Below are 19,077 nucleotides of genomic sequence, written 5' to 3'. Positions count from 1 at the left end.
TTGAATATCTTAATTTTTTCTTTAATCATGGTCAAGTGGGTTTTTCCTTTGTTCTGTTAACTTAATAGATACATGTAGGACATGCATGTGAGAATTTTTTAATGCTGTCTGTAAAGTTAAATTACATTGATACTTTTTTATGTAAAGTGAACCAGTGTAAAAACTTAAAAACAAGTATTATACCATTAACATTTTTAACTTCATGTAATCTAAACCCATTTGATATACCCGGTATGTCAATTCAGCCTTTTATCAATATTTTATTTCAAAATTCTACTGTTTGATATCTGTTGAAGATGTGTTAATTTATAAATAACATGAATTCACTGTCATGATGTGTTTCCTGGAACAAGACTCAATAATCACCAATTATTTGTAAAATACTTATAACTGTAACTTATTGAGATGGATGAATTCGTGTAGGCAGACAAAAACCTTTTATATGTGATACATGTATAGAATGAAATAAAACTACATTTTTAAAGTTTGATGTGTGTGTTTTAATTAATTTTTTTGACCTGTTGTTTTTCACATATTTATTTCTAGACAATATGTCAGCTCTCAGGAGAAAAGAATGAGACTCGAGAGTAAGGGGAAGATTGTTCTTGATCCCTTTAAATCAACAAATATATTCACAAAAAATTTCCACTGGTTTGTCCCATTTATTTATTGCCAAACAATGCCTATATAGTTCTACAAAATTTTGATTTACAAACCTCACATGAACAGAACATACACATGCATATACATGTATATTTGAAAGAAGAAAAAATGTGTGATTGAAATTGATAGCTAAAGTGAAAGTTACATGCAGTGAGAAGTACCAGGCAATGTAATAGGTTTTCACAAAGAACAAATATTCATCTCATTGAAGCAAAGTTATGAATTGCCTTATTGAATGTAATTGGATTTATAGTTCGTACACTGACAACATATTCATTTATAATTTTTAAGCTTTGAGGTATCCCCTCATCCCCCCTGCTATTACTATACATCAAAACAAAGGTAGAAAATTTGAAACCATGATAATATTTGTTTTTATATAGGAGAAAATTAAAAAGCTTTCAAATTTAAGATGGTTTGGTTTCCTTGAAAAGCATGAAAATTTTAGATCGGGTTCAATTTTTTGTTAATATTTTCATGATAATTAATATTAATATTCCCTTGCTATAATTTTATTGTATCTTAAACAGAATATTTTGGAAGAGTATATTGTATTTTTGCAATAATTTTTAAGATATTGGCGTTTTTTTCGAAAGTCCTATTTAGAATCTCTTCCTTTGCGTATTTTAGACTGATCTTAATGGTGAAGAACCGGAAGTAAAATTTGCAGGAAGTGTACAAAAATAGAATGAGGATGAAAACATTGTGACATTTTTATTTTTTGTTTTTACAAACTTAGAAAAGACAAGATGTCTCGTGCGATGGTACCCAGCCAACAAAAGTTGGCGGAGAAGTTGACGATCCTAAATGACAGAGGAAGGGGCATGCTGACAAGAATATACAACATCAAAAAGGTGTGGTCAGTTGGACTCGAATTTCCTCTTAATTATGTTTTAAGTATTTTAAGAATGATCATCGATCTAAAGCAAATTTTTAATCATGTAATTAGATCTTAACCTTTAGGAAAACTACAATATTCGTAAACATTGGAAATAAAATGGTGTATAAAATTGGTTTTATGGTATCTAAACATTGATCATGTGGATTATATATATCCCCTTACTATACATATAAATAACTCTATTGAACTCAAGAAAATCTTTTTATCACATTCACACCATTTTTAAAATCACCTATATCACAAAATGATATGTTGAGGGTGCAACCATTTGGGCAAGCGCAGCTATTTATTCAGCTTATATCAGGCGCGTCAAACCACACATGTAATTTGCTGTGTATAGACTGAAGGCTATAGAATTTTTTTTTCAGGCAAAATCATGGAATACAAGTTTTTTAGATACAGGTTTTGCACATGTTTTAAATTGATGAGTTTGTTGGGACATAAACTTATTCTTTGAGAGAGCTTTCCACTATCATAATGATAAGGCCTAAAAAAAAAATATGTTTGTTTCCTGTAACCCGAAAATCCCATTCAAATTATCCCCGGGTGGATTTTTTTTCTGACAAATGGCAAAACTTTGTTTGATCAATCAGCTGATTCCATTTATTAAATTTAAAAAAATAGCTTGTAGCTTAATTTGAGACATAAAATATGCCAACTTAGTGTACATTTACCTTAAATATAAAGACTAATCATTATTGTAACAACGTTTCAAATCGTCATTTGTTGAAGTTATAATTGAAATTTAATGTTGAATTAATTATTAAATGAAAATCATTTTTTGGTACTGGCTAAGAATTAATACTGACTTATCTCCCCTGCCATTGCAGATGTCGGTAAGTACGATTGTCCTATTTTCCGTGATGGCTCGATCTCTATTAACTAGCATAAAGTCCTTCCCGTGTCCTGTCAGTGATTAGTTTCTTGAGTTTTTTTGTGACTGTTCAATTTTTTTTTTTATTCATGCATTAAAATTGATATTCCTTTCTCATGTACTTATTGAATTTTTCCTTCATTTTTGCTTCATGTAAACATCAATGTGTATAGAACTGGCCAAAATTCATGTCCATTCAATTTGATTTCTTCATTTTGAAAGTGCTTGATGAATGAATGTTTTTTTTTTTCCTTTTAAAAAGAAAAGTTATCCATATGAAAAAATATACATATACATTATTACAGTAATCATGGTAATTAGATATTTAATTGAAAAATGTAATGTGCATTTATTTTGTAGAAGACCTCTTCCAGTCATTAGACAAGCATTACTCTGTGTGATGTTTTTTATTTTCAGATATACTCTACCAACAAAAAGAAGGTTCTATCTCTCCTCATTTTGGTTTACTTGCATGAACTAATTGAATATTTTCTTTGGATTTTTTTTTTTTTTTTTGAAAAAATTTTTCCTTTCAGATTTTTAAATGTTTAAAAGAAGAAAATAGGCTGCCATTTGAGTTTCACACAAGCTGCAGAATTTACTAATTTAAGTCACAGCAGCATGTATATGAGTTGATTAATTTTACATTGAAAGTCAAATTATTTGACATACTGGTAAATGATAAATTTTGGCAATAGAAGTAGAAAGTTACTTGGAGAATATGAATATTAGAATTTAATATGTACTATTTTTTTAAAGTTGAAAATCATTAAATAATGTGATCCCTTATTTAGGACAGTGGATGTTAAGTAAAAACTAGTAAAAACATTATAATGATTAATTTCTAAAATATGAAAAAAAGTTTGCAGTTAATCATGGTTAATTTTAGACTGTGCATATCCCTTTTCCTTTAAATCCAGTACATATGCAAACCAAGCTTTACAAATCACCCAGGTTGAATCCTTGCTGAGTGCACAAGAATGATGCTTCCAAAGTCCAAATTCCATAATTTCAATATATTGCATTGAATTCCTAATTCCTTGAAGTTTTTTCCAATATATGAAGATTTTCAATCTACCAGATTTTACTTCATTTTTCATATTATTCTACATTTGAAATTTAATTGATTCTGCATAGGATTGTTTTTATTTCATCTAGTAATTTGTTTATTTGCTGCATATACATGTACCGATATTTGTGTTCTAGATGCTGCAAAATGTCACTGAGTTGCAGAATATGAACTGGTACCCTACTGAAAGAATGTCACAATGTTAAATCTATATTTTGTATAGTACTTAAGAAATGTCTATTCTATATAACCAATAATATTATGTGTATATAACTAACAAATCATAGAGTGTAAATGTTATAGAATTTATGTTATGTCGTGAAATAAATCACCATGTATTTGTTTTTCGTCTTTTTAAGATGCTTGGAAATCCCGCTAACAAGCCAGGTTTTCTTACTGATAAAACATATGAACCAGTTTACAGATACCTAATGAGACGATTTCCCCACCCAGACAGCAAATCTACCACAGTAAGTCGACAAGGTTTTCAGAGTGTGTTTTAACTGTGTTTTCTGTATTTCTTTTCGGTTTAAAGATGCTTACGAACACCGACAGCAAACCACCGTTTCTCTCTGATAAAAGTTTGGAGTCGGCCTTCAAATATCTACTCAAGAAATTTCCCAACATAGACAACCATGCTGGGGCCGTAAGTCACTAAGTGCAAGGATGCCTGCAGCATGTTCCGTTCTTTAGAGCTGTTATATTTTCCTCATCTTAAAACGTACACTTAAAGTATACAAATGACATCTCCAATTTTTCTTAACTTTCTCACCATTGCACATGTTACAAGTATGTTCACCTGTTCTCTTGCTGCCCATGAATAAATTGCAAACCAAATTATGATTCTTCAGCATTCAGAATGCATATTAATAGTACATGTATGTCAAGTTTCTAGCATTACATTATTTGTAAAACTAACAGTAACTACTAAACAGCCTGCATGCAATAAAGTCATGGAAGTTAATCAAAAGAAATATTTATACCTCTGCTTGAAAATTTTATAGTACACCTTCTTTTGATAAGATATATGGCATGGTTATTTTAAAAACATGATGAAAGTAAATGTCATCTTAATAGAGTTTTTCCTGGAACAGGTAGTACCAATAGTAAGAGGCTTAACATGTTTTAGCATTTTCTGCTCTGCTTGAAACATTTTAAATCACTGTTATTAAATGTGCATAAAGTATTGTACAGGTTTAAAAAGGGGAATTTTATTTTTCTTACTGCCAAAATTTATAAGTTCACAGTGTAATTCTTTGTTTCTAATTTGCATTTGAACATTTGCATGGATACACTTGAACATTCTTGGTGCTAAAATATCAGATGTTTTATATTGACAGTTTCAATTTTTAATGTACAATGTATTCAGTTCACTCTCGTTACTGAAATTCAGAATATAGTGTGTATTGAAGATTATGAGTTTTATGATAAATCAACAATGATATGATGATATTTTGTTTATAAAATTTAATTTTAAAAGGTGTAGAAAGTGATTTGTAGCAGAGTTATAGCCTTTTGAGAAATAGTATTTTTGTGCATGTGTGTTCAAACTCTCATGCCATGATTTTGCATTTATTCTTGTCAACTCGTGATTGTAGCTCCAAGTGATCAACAACATCAAACAGGATGTCGTGAAGTCCCTGTCTCTATACTATTTCACTTTTGTGGACATCATGGACTTCAAGGTTGGTTTAAATCAGTTTCAAAAACTATGGCAAAACTTTAAGAAAATTGTGTTTCTTTTAATCATTCTAGATGAACCTTTGATGCATAAGAGTTAAGTCTGTTCCAAAGAATTGAACAAATGTAATCTAAAAACTATTTCTCTTTTATCATATAAAAAAAAAGAATTTTACAAGTTACCTCCATCTTATTTTGTTTTCAGGATCATGTCGTTGATTTGCTGACTACGATTGATGCCTGTCAAGTTCATATGGACATTGTAAGTACCTAAATAAATGTATTAAATTGGACTGTATTAAAATCATACCTTGTATATGCAGAGATGTACAACTTGTTGAGTTGTGTTATATTTATGCTTTGGTAGACCTTGAACTATGACCTGACCCTGAACTATCTGAACCTAATTTCGACCTATGTGTCCATCATGATTCTGGTGTCCCGCGTGGAGGATAGAAGAGTAGTGCTGTCTCTGTACAATGTGGCTTACGAGTATCTCCATGCTTCAAGGTGAGGGAATCAGTTTTTGTCCCAAATTTTCATAAATGTTTAAAAATATGAACTATTCCAAAAGAGAAAGCAGCAGTCTATGCAAAAGATTTTTTTTTTGGAGGGGGGGGGCACAAAAGACATTTGTTACTGTGTAATTAATGAACACACAGGATCATACCAAATTTGGTAGACTGAAACGCCTAATTAAAAAAAAAATGTGAAAATGCAGAATCAAGGATTACTGCTATATACATGTATACTGATACTTTTAATACTCTTATTTCTTAGAGACTTAATGCATCTTTTGTTTGTGTAAATTTAGTTACTAAGATTTAATTATTTCCAGTGATCCCTCCTTTCCTCGGCTGGGACAGATGGTGATTGACTATGATATTCCTCTTAGAAAACTCTCTGAGGAGTTTGTACCTCACTCTAGGGTAAGCCAAATCAGTCTACTAAATTAAATCTTGGTTCATTATAAGTTCATCTGAATATTTTTTTTGGGGGGGGGGGGGGCATATTAGCTCCATTTATTTTTAAAAGTTTGTCTGAACTATAAGTAACTATAAGTAAGCTTTTCTGATCAAAGTCTGTTAGCACTCTTGATATCCTGACATTTTCCAATAGTCTCACAGATATAAGATGTCAGCATGTCTCTTTCTAATATTAAATGCTTTTATATAAATTTTTATTAGTTATGTCTAGAGCTTTTTGAGATAAAATTTGAAATTTATACCTAAAAAAAGTTATCCACAGCAATCTTTGAGTATGATAGACTAAGAAAGTCATTTTTGAGAAAACCAGGGCTAAGGTTATTCCATTGATTCTTTGTGGTCATTGGACCATGTTTTATGTTCCATTTAATCTCAAGATACAGAATATTCTAAATATCCAGTTTTATTGTATTCTTTGTTATGGTTAGGTGTTGGTTCCAGCCATTATGTCTCTACACAAGATTTACCCAAAGAGGAATCTGCCAGCAGACCAGATGAGAGCTACAGGTTTCCTCAGTTTATTGGCAGAGCCACCCAAAATCATGAATGTTCCAAACACTGACATGGTATGTTGTTAGTATTATTAGAAAATTTGTAAAATTTCTCCAGAGCCATAGAGATGTGGAGAGCTGGTCCTTTAGATGAAGCTGTGGTCCTGAGATGAAAAGGTGCTGAGACAAAAAAGATCCTTCACTATTTAATGGCCTTGAGTGTGGAGTATATATCTACAATTTGCAATCTTCCACCAGCAGTGGGGATCTAAATATGAGTGAAAAATTCTCAAAAGGGACATCAAACAAAATAGATTTATAGATTTAGCTTCAAAGAAATCTACCAGGTACATAGATATGACAATAAATGTAGAAATGTAGATATGTACATGAAAGTAAAATAAAATGATTCTTTTTTTCTTCTTCTGAAATAACTTAGCTTTCATTTTCTTCCTAGGTACAATGTGAATATCTGTCTGTTGATGCCATGGAGAGATGGATTATTTGTAAGTACCACATTGTCTCAATTACTGTATGCAGGGAAATTTTTGCAGTTCCTATGCTGTCACATTTTTGACCATGTCTCTATATTATATTTTTGCAGTCTCTATGATGCTGTCTGATCTGACCATGTTTTATTATCAGTCTCTATGCTGCTGTGTTATTTGACTGTGTCTCTGTTTTATTTTTGTAGTCTCTAAGCTCCTCTGTAATTTGAATATGTCTCTATGTTTCAGCCTCTATGCTGTGTGATTTGACTTTGTCTCTATATTTCAGTCTCTATGCTGCTGTGATATGACGATGTCTCTATGTTTCAGTCTCTATGCTGCTTTGATTTAACTGTGTCTCTATGTTTCAGTCTCTATGCTGCTATGTGATCTGACTATGTCTCTGTATTTCAGTCTATGCTCTGTGATCTGACCATGTCTCTATATTTTATTATCAGTCTCTATGCTCTGTGATTTGACTATGTCTCTATGTTTCAGTCTCTATGCTGCTGTGATTTGTTTATGCCTCTATATTTCCGTCTCTATGCTGCTGTGATTTGTTTATGCCTCTATATTTCCGTCTCTATGCTGCTGTGATTTGTTTATGACTCTATATTTCTGTCTCTATGCTGTGTGATTTGACTATGTCTCTATGTTTCAGTCTCTATGCTGCTGTGATATGACAATGTCTCTATGTTTCAGTCTCTATGCTGCTGTGTCACCAGTACCTACAGGAGGCTCAGTTGTGGGACCTCTGGAAGACTGCTCTACAGTCAGGCTACATTGTACAGCTCTGTCGAGATGAAGTTCTTCACATCCACAGCTACATCACCGCATTCTTTGAGGGGCTTAAGGGGTAATTAATTTATAGATTTTTTTTTGGATCAACAGGGCTCTCGATTCTCTAAATCTGGGGCCGATATTCCGCCCTGTTCCCAATGCAAAAAAGGTACCTTTTTTCCCAAAAGAAAGGTGTAAATTTCCCAATTTCCATAGCAAAATATTAATTAAAAAATAAAAGTCCATGAAACTTAATCGCAAAAAAAAACCAAACAAAACACACTTGCAAATGAAAGTGAAACTGAACGACTATTTTATTAGTTCGCGCCAAATGCATTCGTAAACTGGTTCGGGGAACCAGGTTATTGTTTTTACAAAAATGTGTACTAACTAAGAGTGCAGAGTATCTTGTCATGTAGTTTCGACAAAAAACATCATTGTGGTTTCAAAAATAGACATTTCATTTTAACATTAGTAAGCTGCACCTAGAAACATACCCACGCTTTGGCATGTTCAGTCTCGCGCTGTATTGGTAAGCAAAGTTGTCCATGTGATCGAGGAAATTCGGGACTATATGACTAGCAACTGTCACTCAGAAAGACAGATAACCGCAATATCAACACTCAAAGATAGTTATGACAAAGAAAATGTACTTTCATAAATAGCCTACGTACCCATGTTTGTTCTGTTTAACTGTTTATTGAAAACCAGAGTTAAATTGATGACAAAATGCTAGAAAAGCAAAAGAACTATATGCGGTATTAACCAACATTTGCCCCCCAAAATCAAACTTTGACGGAGTAATATTTAATTAAGTCCTTAAACAGGGGAGTATATGCTGACTTCAAAGCACTGAATAATTTCATAAGTAATGACGTCATATGTACGTAATGACGTCACAAATATGACGTAAATTTCAGTTTTTTATGAATTTTGCAGAAAAATGTACATATTTCTTCGATATTTTAAATACCTCACCGAGCGCATGTGTGTTCAGGATAAATATTTTGATATAATGTGTAGAATGATAATATCAATGAAATATGTCAATATTGTTCCTGAACACACATGCGCTCTATAAATTTTAAAGCTTAAATTGTTCTCTTTCTGAAAAAGGATATAAAATCGGACTAGTTTGTGACGTCATAAAATCAGAAATTGTGAATACACTGCTCTGGAACTATAATATTTTCTGTTAACTTATATTTCTCGTACAATTTATTGAATTCAGCACATATCAGGAAGTTTTCAAAATTTGACTTTTGTGGGGGCAAACATATGCAATATACCGCATATAGTTCTTTGAGGATTTTTTAAAATGAATTTTGGTTATCCAACTTTTCCCAAAATGACGATAATTTTCCCAATTTGAACGGCCCTGGCCCCAGTCCCAAAAAGTGGTGTGAGAGCCCTGTCCAACCAAATGAGGTGTTGCAAACAAAGTTAATTTATTGAAGTACAATAATAACTTTTTTACCCTATGCATAAAAGATACTGTGAATGTTAATGATATACACTCTTAGACTGTAGAATGTTTTCTGGCTCTGCCTATTACACATATTTTCCAAATGTTGTTGCATTGATTAGTATTTCAACTTATCTTAATATATACCTACTAATTTAGCACTTCTATTAAGTAGACTTATTTGATATGACTATCATATACACATTTTCAGACACAACATGTCCAAGAGGATAACAGAAGTCAGAGATCTACAACATCAAGCTCTACAGTCAGCGTAAGTGTTATTATGGCCACAATATAAATGAGCAGTCTTCTATTGATATCAAATACAACGGAGGCTGTACACTACATAAATTTAGACATGTAGTACTAAAGCAGTGCTATTTTGTATATTTCAGCCTCATTAAATGTCCATTATGCCAAAAATCGTTAACATAGATGACTGATTTTTGCACATTTCTTTAACTGAATGTATTACATGTACATGCAATGCAAAGATAATGTATCATGTTTTGTTTCCACTTCAGTCCTGGCATACACAGAGAAAGGAGAAAGTTTCTGAGATCTGCTCTGAAAGAGTTGGCCTTGATTTACACTGATCAGCCAGGACTGTTAGGACCAAAGGTATCTCAAAGTGAAAGTACACTTCAGTTTATTAAAAGTACACATCAGTAAAGTGAAAGTACAAATCATGGAAATATCCTTTGTCAGGAAAAATTATCAAATGTTATATCTTAAAGTTCTATATAAATTTTCTTGTTTGTGATCCTGTAGGGACTGTACGTCTTCCAAGCTCTGGCCGTGGCTCGAGATGAAATCCATTGGTTACTGCGACATTTTGATAATCCACCCTCTAAGAGACACAATGTGAAACTGTCACAAGAGGACTTTGTAGATAGACAGCTGCCAGAGTTATTGTTTAACATGGAGGAATTGAAATGTGAGATTTTACTTTTAAAGTTGTGATCAAAAAGTAAATACTGATTACATTACAGTGTATCCCTTGATTACTCTTAAGATTCCCTGGCTCTCTGAATCTTAATTTTGAATATGCCAAAGCAAAAATAAGTACATGTAATACATATGAAAAGTATTTTGTATTATTAAAATTTCTGGGAAAGAAGCAAATGATGTATAGACTTTACGATTTATAATACCTTTGATATGGGATAATGTATTTGTAATTTTAAGAAAACTATTCATAAATTTCATTAAAATGTTGATTTGTTGATGTTTAGGTACTTATAATTTTTTTTTTTCCTGTTTTCAGCTTTGGTTCGAAAATATAACCAGGTGGTACAGCGCTACTATGTACAATATTTAGCGGGTTTTGACTCAGTGTTACTAAACCAACTGATACAGGTAAGGCTAGAATTAGTCATGTTCAATGTAAATAAGTCTGATTTCAGTTGTTCATTTTTCTGCCGCAGCTGTTGTATGTGTATAATGAAAGAACAAAATGCCACCCTAAAGAATGAAACTAATTAACTATTTCTTTGAACGACAGGATGTAAAAAAGGAATGGGAAGTAAGACTCTCGCCACTGCATTTACTTTATTTATTTTTACAGAAAATGTTACAGTTTTACTAATCTGAGCTGCCAACTTTACTAATGTGTTATTCTGAATTTATTGAAGAAATATGACAGTATTTTTTGCTATGCATTCCATATACAAATATATGTACCATCTGTTTACTCTGATGCTTAAGAAATTGTATGAGATCATAGTACAAAAAAAAAAAAAATCGGCATATCTCCATATTCTAGCGGATTGTCAGTACAGTTGTATTACAATTTGTATAAAAATATTGAGTCCTTTTATATATACATGTATATATATTTAAAGGAATATCTGCTATAAATCTTTATTTTTCATTACTCTCTGTGTTTATTGGGGGGTTTTTCTGGACAGATAAAAACTCAAAGAAACTTTGAAACTTTATACATCTATAGATATGTTTTAAAATGATTTTACTCCAAATGAACATTGCATGTTTGAGATGTTTTTTAAAATTTATCAGTCTTTCTATTTATCTCAAAACTTTGCCTGGTCTCTAGACCTTGTAAAGATAATGCATTCTATTTTGAATTTGTATTTATTAGAACACCGGAAACAAAACAAAACCAAAAATCTGGCTGAAAATGGGCCTTTCACATACATGTATTGTGTTTATATTCATGTATGGCTACGTTACTTTCTAGGGTTGAATAGCATTGTACTCGGTATGATGTGATGATCTGATGATCTTTTACATTTATCTCTGTAAATTATCTTTAATTACAAAGTAAGCTAATTATCTGTGTTTGTTACAGAACTTGGCCCACTGTCCAGAGGATGAGTCTGTGATTTTATCTTCTCTGTACAACACCATAGCAGCATTATCTGTCAAACAAGGTCAGATTTAAAACAGAATTTTCATTTATGATTGTAAAAAAAATTACCTTTTTAAAGATACAGGTAAACTTACCTGTATTTTTTTTTTCATTTAATGGAAACTTCACAATTTTGGGGAAAAAATTAGAAATTAAATAAGTTTCCTGATTTCCAGTTGAAGCCAATGAAGTTTTTGACTTGCGTGGAATTAGATTGGATTGGTTCAGATTGCAGGTAAGCTTCAAAGTTGAAAAGAATTTTGAATAAGAAATGTAGTATTCAAACTATTAATAAAACAAGGTTTAGGATTAATCATTTGTTTTCCGTTTTCATTTTTTCCTTCTCCACCCAGGCTTACACTGGAGTCTCCCGGGCAGGCCTCGTACTGAGGGACCATCAGGACCTGGGTAAACACCTCAACATGATCATCTATCACACCAAAATGGTGGACTACCTGGATGAACTGCTGAACGAAACAGGAGACCTTTCTATCTATTGGTGAGTACTAACAAGAAATACTGACTGTACTTCAGTAAAACACACTTATAGCAAAGTGCCAGGGATGGACAATTATGCTTCATTATAAGTGTAATTTGTTATATCCTTTTAGTTAACAATCCTTTACATTTTAAAGTCATGGAAATGAACATGACTTTACTGTAAGCCTCAATGCATTACATGTAAAGTGTCTATGCTCTATACTTGTTTTACAGTATAAGTACAGGTTATTTGTGTAAATATCAATAAATCATGCCCCTCCTTTTGTAGCTTCTACACCCAGATTTTTGAGCACCAGTTTAAGCAGTGTATGGAGTTTCCTGCACAGCACCGCTACAGCATTGTGTTCCCCATCATATGTGGACATTTCATGAATGCCACTCATGAACTCTGCCCAGAAGAGGTTAGTGCATATACTGTATATCACCAAAGTTTTGTGATACATTCTTTTTATTTCTTATTCATAACCAAGACAAATTTACAAATTTACATGTATATTGCTGTATTTAATATTAATATTTCACATTATTTCTAAACTTTAAAAAAATGACATTGCTTTTGTCTCTCTAAAAAGATTCTTACTTGGCAAACAGAACAAATCATGTAATCAACATGGCAGTCGCAGAGATTATATGATCAAAATAATGTACTCCTGGGCCATTTATGTGTTTTGATTTTTTCAATAGCGCCACTCTATCGGCACCACCAGTGTACAGTACGCCCACTGGTTCCTGAAGGAAATGTCTGATGAAGTGAACCAGGTCATCACAGCTATCTGCGAGGAACAGTGCATGCTGAACTATAAGGTATTTAGGATTTAGGTTGAAAGGATTTTTAAGATGGTAAAATTATGTCAGACTCTGTGAGTAGAGCTGTTAAACTACTATAACCATGTACCGGGTATGAATTTTTGACAATTTTAAAATGTGGTCCTGTGAGTGGAGTTGGTTTTATTTAGACTTTTTGCATTCATTGAATATTAAAGGAAAACAAAGAGCCAGCCAAAAATGTTTTTGATGACAGTTTATGAAAGTACGTTAATATTTAAATTGTACTGGTTGTAGCTTTTGCCAAAGCACAGTGCAGCCAGTATCCTTCAGAGTTCCAACAAACATAAGAAAAAACAGGACAAAAAGAAAAACCAGGGCCCTGAGGAAGAGAAGCCAGGGATGGAGAGTGCTCGTAAAAACCGGGAAAACTTTACAAGGTATGGGGACAGTTCTGATGTGCTGTTAAATAAATTCATGTAAAATTAATGAACTTGTCACCAATTTCCAGGCATATTCTGTACCGTCTCTTATTAATTAAATTACATTGGTTTACAGGATATATAACAATATTTATGTGTGATTTATATTAGATTAACACGATGATTGATCTTCAAGTCTCTTCTTTAAAAATGAGTACTCAGTATACATGTATCTGTTGTAGGACAACAAAGTATGTAAGATTTATTACTAAAAGCACTTAAGAATAAGATTCAAAATGCCAATTGTCTCCACTAGGAGTATTGATAATTATGCAAATTCAATGAAGAACAGATAGCTTGTAACTCAGTAATGCTTTAATTGTAAGTAATAACTGACTACATGTAAAAGTTACTATTTTACAGCTTTGACAACTAAAGTAGGAGGCTTTTTAAAAGTTAAAAAAAAAACAATTTCACTGATTGACATTGTCAACAAATTTTAATTAATATCTGTCAGATTAACATACTTCAAATCAAAGCCTTATATACCGGTATATGATTTTAGCTACAAGGATCCGACATACATGTGTATTTGATATAAAAACTGTAAGTTATCTTCTTTCAACTTAGTTGGAAGTAACGTCACTTTGCATATACATGTACATTACACTCTGACAGCAGAATCTGTATGTAACAAAAATTTGTAACAAAGATCAGCAAAAAAGTCTTTCTCCTGCCCCAAAATATTATTGATTATCAAAATAGATCAGGAACAGTAACTTTAAGGGAGATTTAATGATTAAATTTTCATGCATATCAAACTGTGCACAGAATTCATGTCATTATCATTGCCATTGACTGATTTCAGGATGGACAAGTTACATATGGCCTTGACGGAACTCTGCTATGCTATCAACTACTGCAATGTGATACAGGTCTGGGAGCATGGCTTCGTTCCAAGAGAGTTTTTTATACAGCATCTGGAGACAAGATTTAACAAGTGTGTACCAAATTATGGCTACAGTTTATAATCAAATATCATTAAAAAAAGTCCTTTTTCGGTTTGATTTTCTGGGAGGTGCTATCTATTTCATTAAGATGTAATTTACAATTGACTCTGATTAATCTTGATGACTCAATTTGTGATTCATGATGTAGGATTTAAGACTAACACAGTTTTTTAAGAAACATAATACTTTGTCTAATTGGTTTTACAAATAACAGTATAAATTATTAATTTTGCATTGTATGGTATTAGTTTTTTTCCCTGAATCAAGTTGATTCTTTGGTTGAAAAAAAAATAAACAAAGGCAATTTTTTTCTCCCTTTCCTTCAAATCTCTATAAATAATTTCTAATTTCTAAAAAGAAAATCAATATTCGCAGTATATATATAATTTGGTTAGATTAATTGAAAAGAAAATGCACAAAAAGATGGCTGTAGATAGGTAAGTAATTTACAATGCTAACATATAATACCAGCAAAACTAAAATAGCAAGTCAGTTTTAAACATGATGTGGCAAAGAGTGTTTTACACAGTTTGATATCAAATTCATAGGTGTTTTATGCATTGGAGTGTACAGAATCATCTATCATAAATAAAATTCACAAACATGAATTAAGGTTTCTTACATACATTGTAGAATCCTTTGAACCGGGTAGTTGTTATCTTCATCAGTTCACACATACGATTCACGAATCACTAAAATGAATAATTAGAACACAGCTAAATTAATTCATCAGTTTGGATCTCAAAACAAGTCACTGATCATCCTAACTGCCACATTTGTAGATTTGTTGGAACTAATCTGACTGTATAGATTGACAATGAAGCAATTTTCATTGTTACTTAATAACTGGCCATCCAGATGGGGAGTGTGTAGAGACAATATATTTTAGAAATATGTTCCCAAGAAATAAAATAATCTAGAAATTGAATCAACAGTTTAATGGCATTAACATTATCAAGGACTTCACTGTCTAATTATAAGTTTTCATTAACAGAGCATTAGTGGGAATGATGATGTATAACCCAGATACAAGTGAGATAGCCAAACCTTCTGAGTTACTAAGTAGTGTCAAGGCTATCATGAGTGTGCTTCAGGGTCTGGAAAATTATGGTAATTTCATTAGTATCCATTAACTTTGCAACTCATAAGTCATGAATTCAGTTTCAAATCACCAGTAAGTGTAGGTCCATGGTATTGCAAGAAAATGAAGATTTTATCAAAACAATTGTATTTCCCTGTAAAAACATTATTCATGCTTTGATTCTACACTTTCAGTCCAGATTGATATAGCCAGGGTGTTCAACAGTGTGTTACCTCAACAGACACAGGCTACAGACAGCTTTAATGGAGAGAAGACTATCACTGCTAACTACACTAACTGGTAAGGATTTACTCTTTAGGATGTCCACCAAGCCCCCTCCCCCCTAATTTACTGATAGAATGCCCCAATATACATGTATGTAAAATCTATTACTTAAATCTCAATTCTGCATGCAAGACATTTATAAAAGAAGTTGTGCAAGAAGAAAATGTACTTTTTACATGTACAAAATGATACTTTTTAGCTCACCTGAGCCGAAGGATCAAGTGAGCTTTTCTGATCACATTTTGTCCGGCGTCCGTCTGTCCGTCTGTCTGTAAATTTTCACATTTTCGACTTCTTCTCAACCGCTGGGCCAATTTCAACCAAACTTGCCACAAAGTATCCTTGGGTGAAGGGGATTCAATTTTGTTCAAATGAAGGGCCACGCCCTCATTCAAGGGGAGATAATTGGGAATGAACTGAAAATTTGGTGGCATATTTTAAAAATCTTCTTCTCAAGAACCACTGTGCCAGGAAAGATGAAACTTTTATTGAAGCATCCTCAGGTAGTGTAGATTCAAGTTTGTTCAAGTCATGACCCCCGGGGGTAGGGCGGGGCCAAAATGGCCGATCAAAGTTTTACATAGGAATATATAGGAAAAATCTTTAAAAATCTTCTTCTCAAGAACCACTGGGACAGGAAAGATGAAACTCATGTTGAATCATCCTCAGGTAGTGTAGATTCAAGTTTGTTCAAGTCATGACCCCCGGGGGTAGGGCGGGGCCAAAATGGCTGATCAAAGTTTTACATAGGAAAATATAGGAAAAATCTTTAAAAATCTTCTTCTCAAGAACCACTGGAACAGGAAAGATGAAACTCATGTGGAATCATCCTCAGGAAGTGTAGATTGAAATTTGTTCAAGTCATGACCCCCGGGGGTAGGGTGGGGCCAAAATGGCCGATCAAAGTTTTACATAGGAATATATAGGAAAAATCTTTAAAAATCTTCTTCTCAAGAACCACTGGGCCAGAAAAGATGAAATTCATGTGGAATCATCCTCAGGTAGTGTAGATTCAAGTTTGTTCAAGTCATGACCCCCGGGGGTAGGGCAGGGCCAAAATGGCCGATCAAAGTTTTACATAGGAATATATAGGAAAAATCTTTAAAAATCTTCTTCTCAAGAACCACTGGAACAGGAAAGATGAAACTCACGTGGAATCATCCTCAGGTAGTATAGATTAAAGTTTGTTCAAGTCATGACCCCCGGGGGTAGGGCGGGGCCAAAATGGCCGATCAAAAATTAACAAAGCAATAAAAAGGAAAATTCTTTGAAAATCTTCTTCTCAAGAACCACTGGGACAGGAAAGATGAAACTCATGTGGAATCATCCTCAGGTAGTGGAGATTCAAGTTTGTTCAAGTCATGACCCCCGGGGGTAGGGCGGGGCCAAAATGGCCGATCAAAGTTTTACATAGGAATATATAGGAAAAATCTTTAAAAATCTTCTTCTCAAGAACCACTGGGCCAGAAAAGATGAAATTCATGTGGAATCATCCTCAGGTAGTGTAGATTCAAGTTTGTTCAAGTCATGACCCCCGGGGGTAGGGCGGGGCCAAAATGGCCGATCAAAGTTTTACATAGGAAAATATAGGAAAAATCTTTAAAAATCTTCTTCTCAAGAACCACTGGAACAGGAAAGATGAAACTCACGTGGAATCATCCTCAGGTAGTATAGATTAAAGTTTGTTCAAGTCATGACCCCCGGGGGTAGGGCGGGGCCAAAATGGCCGATCAAAGTTTTACATAGGAATATATAGGAAAAATCTTTAAAAATCTTCTTCTCAAGAACCACTGGAACAGGAAAGATGAAACTCATGTGGAATCAGCCTCAGGAAGTGTAGATTGAAATTTGTTCAAGTCATGACCCCCGGGGGTAGGGTGGGGCCAAAATGGCCGATCAAAGTTTTACATAGGAATATATAGGAAAAATCTTTAAAAATCTTCTTCTCAAGAACCACTGGGCCAGAAAGATGAAATTCATGTGGAATCATCCTCAGGTAGTGTAGATTCAAGTTTGTTCACACTCATGACCCCCGGGGGTAGGGCAGGGCCAAAATGGCCGATCAAAGTTTTACATAGGAATATATAGGAAAAATCTTTAAAAATCTTCTTCTCAAGAACCACTGGGACAGGAAAGATGAAACTCATGTGAAATTTTCTTCAGGTAGTGTAGATTCAAGTTTGTTCAAGTCATGACCCCCGGGGTTAGGGCGGGGCCAAAATGGCCGTCCAAAGTTTTACATAGAAATATATAGGGAAACCTTTTTAAATCTTCTTTTCAAGTGCTTCAAAGCCAGGATTAGTTATATTTGTATGGAATCATCCTCAGGTAATGTAGATTCTAGTTCGTTCAAATTATGATCCCTTTGGGGTTTTCAAATTGTTAAATTTCAGGTCCGGTCTGATATGTGTTTTTTCCTAGCTGATGTGCTCAGGTGAGCGCTGTGGCCCCTGGGCCTCTTGTAGCTCACCTGAGCCGAAGGCTCAAGTGAGCTTTTTTGATCACATTTTGTCCATCGTCCCTCCGTCTGTCTGTCTGTCTAGCTGTCCGTCCGTCTGTCTGTCTGTCCGTCTGTAAACTTTTCACATTTTCGACTTCTTCTCAAGAACCACTGGGCCAATTTTGACCAAACTTGGTACAAAGCATCTTTGGGTTAAGGGGAATTCAAATTGTTAAAATGAAGAGCCAAGTCTCCTCACAAGGGGAGATAATCAAGAAAAGAAAAAAATAGGGTGGAGTCATTAAAAAATCTTCTTCTCAAGAACCACTGGGCCAGAAAACCTGAAACTTATGTGGAAGCATCCTGGGGTAGTGTAGATTCTAAATTGTTCAAATCATGACCCCCAGGGATAGGGCGGGGCCACAATGGGGAATCAAAGTTTTACATAGAAATATATGGGAAAATCTTTGAAAATCTTCTACTCAAGAACCACTGGGCCAGAAAAGCTGAAACTTACATGGAAGCATCCTGGGGTAGTGCAAATTATAAATTGTTAAAATCATGACCCCCGGGGGTAGGATGGGGCCACAATGGGGAATCAAAGTTTTACATAGAAATATATGGGAAAAATCTTTGAAAATCTTCTACTCAAGAACCACTGGGCCAGAAAAGCTGAAACTTACATGGAAGCATCCTGGGGTAGTGCAAATTCTAAATTGTTAAAATCATGACCCCCGGAGGTAGGATGGGGCCACAATGGGGAATCAAAGTTTTACATAGAAATATATGGGAAAAATCTTTG

At 33.6% G+C, this 19,077-nt stretch overlaps 1 protein-coding gene across 1 annotated transcript in view; it reads left to right on the top strand.

Moving 5' to 3' along the window:
• The first annotated feature begins 1,320 nt into the window (after positions 1 to 1,320).
• Positions 1,321 to 19,077, top strand: part of LOC134237808 (nck-associated protein 1-like) — a 32,049-nt gene continuing 14,292 nt past the window's right edge. Inside the window, exons 1-24 of the mRNA XM_062719954.1 lie at positions 1,321 to 1,526; positions 2,856 to 2,879; positions 4,043 to 4,153; positions 5,106 to 5,192; positions 5,393 to 5,449; positions 5,555 to 5,697; positions 6,026 to 6,116; positions 6,602 to 6,739; positions 7,122 to 7,170; positions 7,855 to 8,008; positions 9,609 to 9,671; positions 9,925 to 10,021; positions 10,172 to 10,337; positions 10,668 to 10,759; positions 10,905 to 10,925; positions 11,712 to 11,793; positions 11,948 to 12,006; positions 12,125 to 12,270; positions 12,541 to 12,673; positions 12,957 to 13,076; positions 13,335 to 13,477; positions 14,328 to 14,459; positions 15,464 to 15,579; positions 15,745 to 15,850. Coding sequence (XP_062575938.1) covers positions 1,413 to 1,526; positions 2,856 to 2,879; positions 4,043 to 4,153; positions 5,106 to 5,192; positions 5,393 to 5,449; positions 5,555 to 5,697; positions 6,026 to 6,116; positions 6,602 to 6,739; positions 7,122 to 7,170; positions 7,855 to 8,008; positions 9,609 to 9,671; positions 9,925 to 10,021; positions 10,172 to 10,337; positions 10,668 to 10,759; positions 10,905 to 10,925; positions 11,712 to 11,793; positions 11,948 to 12,006; positions 12,125 to 12,270; positions 12,541 to 12,673; positions 12,957 to 13,076; positions 13,335 to 13,477; positions 14,328 to 14,459; positions 15,464 to 15,579; positions 15,745 to 15,850 — 2,444 coding nt within the window. The 5' untranslated portion in view covers positions 1,321 to 1,412. The remainder of the gene's footprint in view (positions 1,527 to 2,855; positions 2,880 to 4,042; positions 4,154 to 5,105; positions 5,193 to 5,392; positions 5,450 to 5,554; positions 5,698 to 6,025; positions 6,117 to 6,601; positions 6,740 to 7,121; positions 7,171 to 7,854; positions 8,009 to 9,608; positions 9,672 to 9,924; positions 10,022 to 10,171; positions 10,338 to 10,667; positions 10,760 to 10,904; positions 10,926 to 11,711; positions 11,794 to 11,947; positions 12,007 to 12,124; positions 12,271 to 12,540; positions 12,674 to 12,956; positions 13,077 to 13,334; positions 13,478 to 14,327; positions 14,460 to 15,463; positions 15,580 to 15,744; positions 15,851 to 19,077) is intronic.

This window comes from Saccostrea cucullata, unplaced genomic scaffold (genome assembly GCF_032062105.1).
Source record: "Saccostrea cucullata isolate Sc308-1 unplaced genomic scaffold, CSIRO_AGI_Scuc_v1 ctg454, whole genome shotgun sequence".
Classification (NCBI taxonomy): Eukaryota; Metazoa; Mollusca; class Bivalvia; order Ostreida; family Ostreidae; genus Saccostrea; species Saccostrea cuccullata.
The sequence above is the reverse complement of the archived record's forward strand: the minus strand, read 5'-3'. Positions and strand labels throughout refer to the sequence as shown.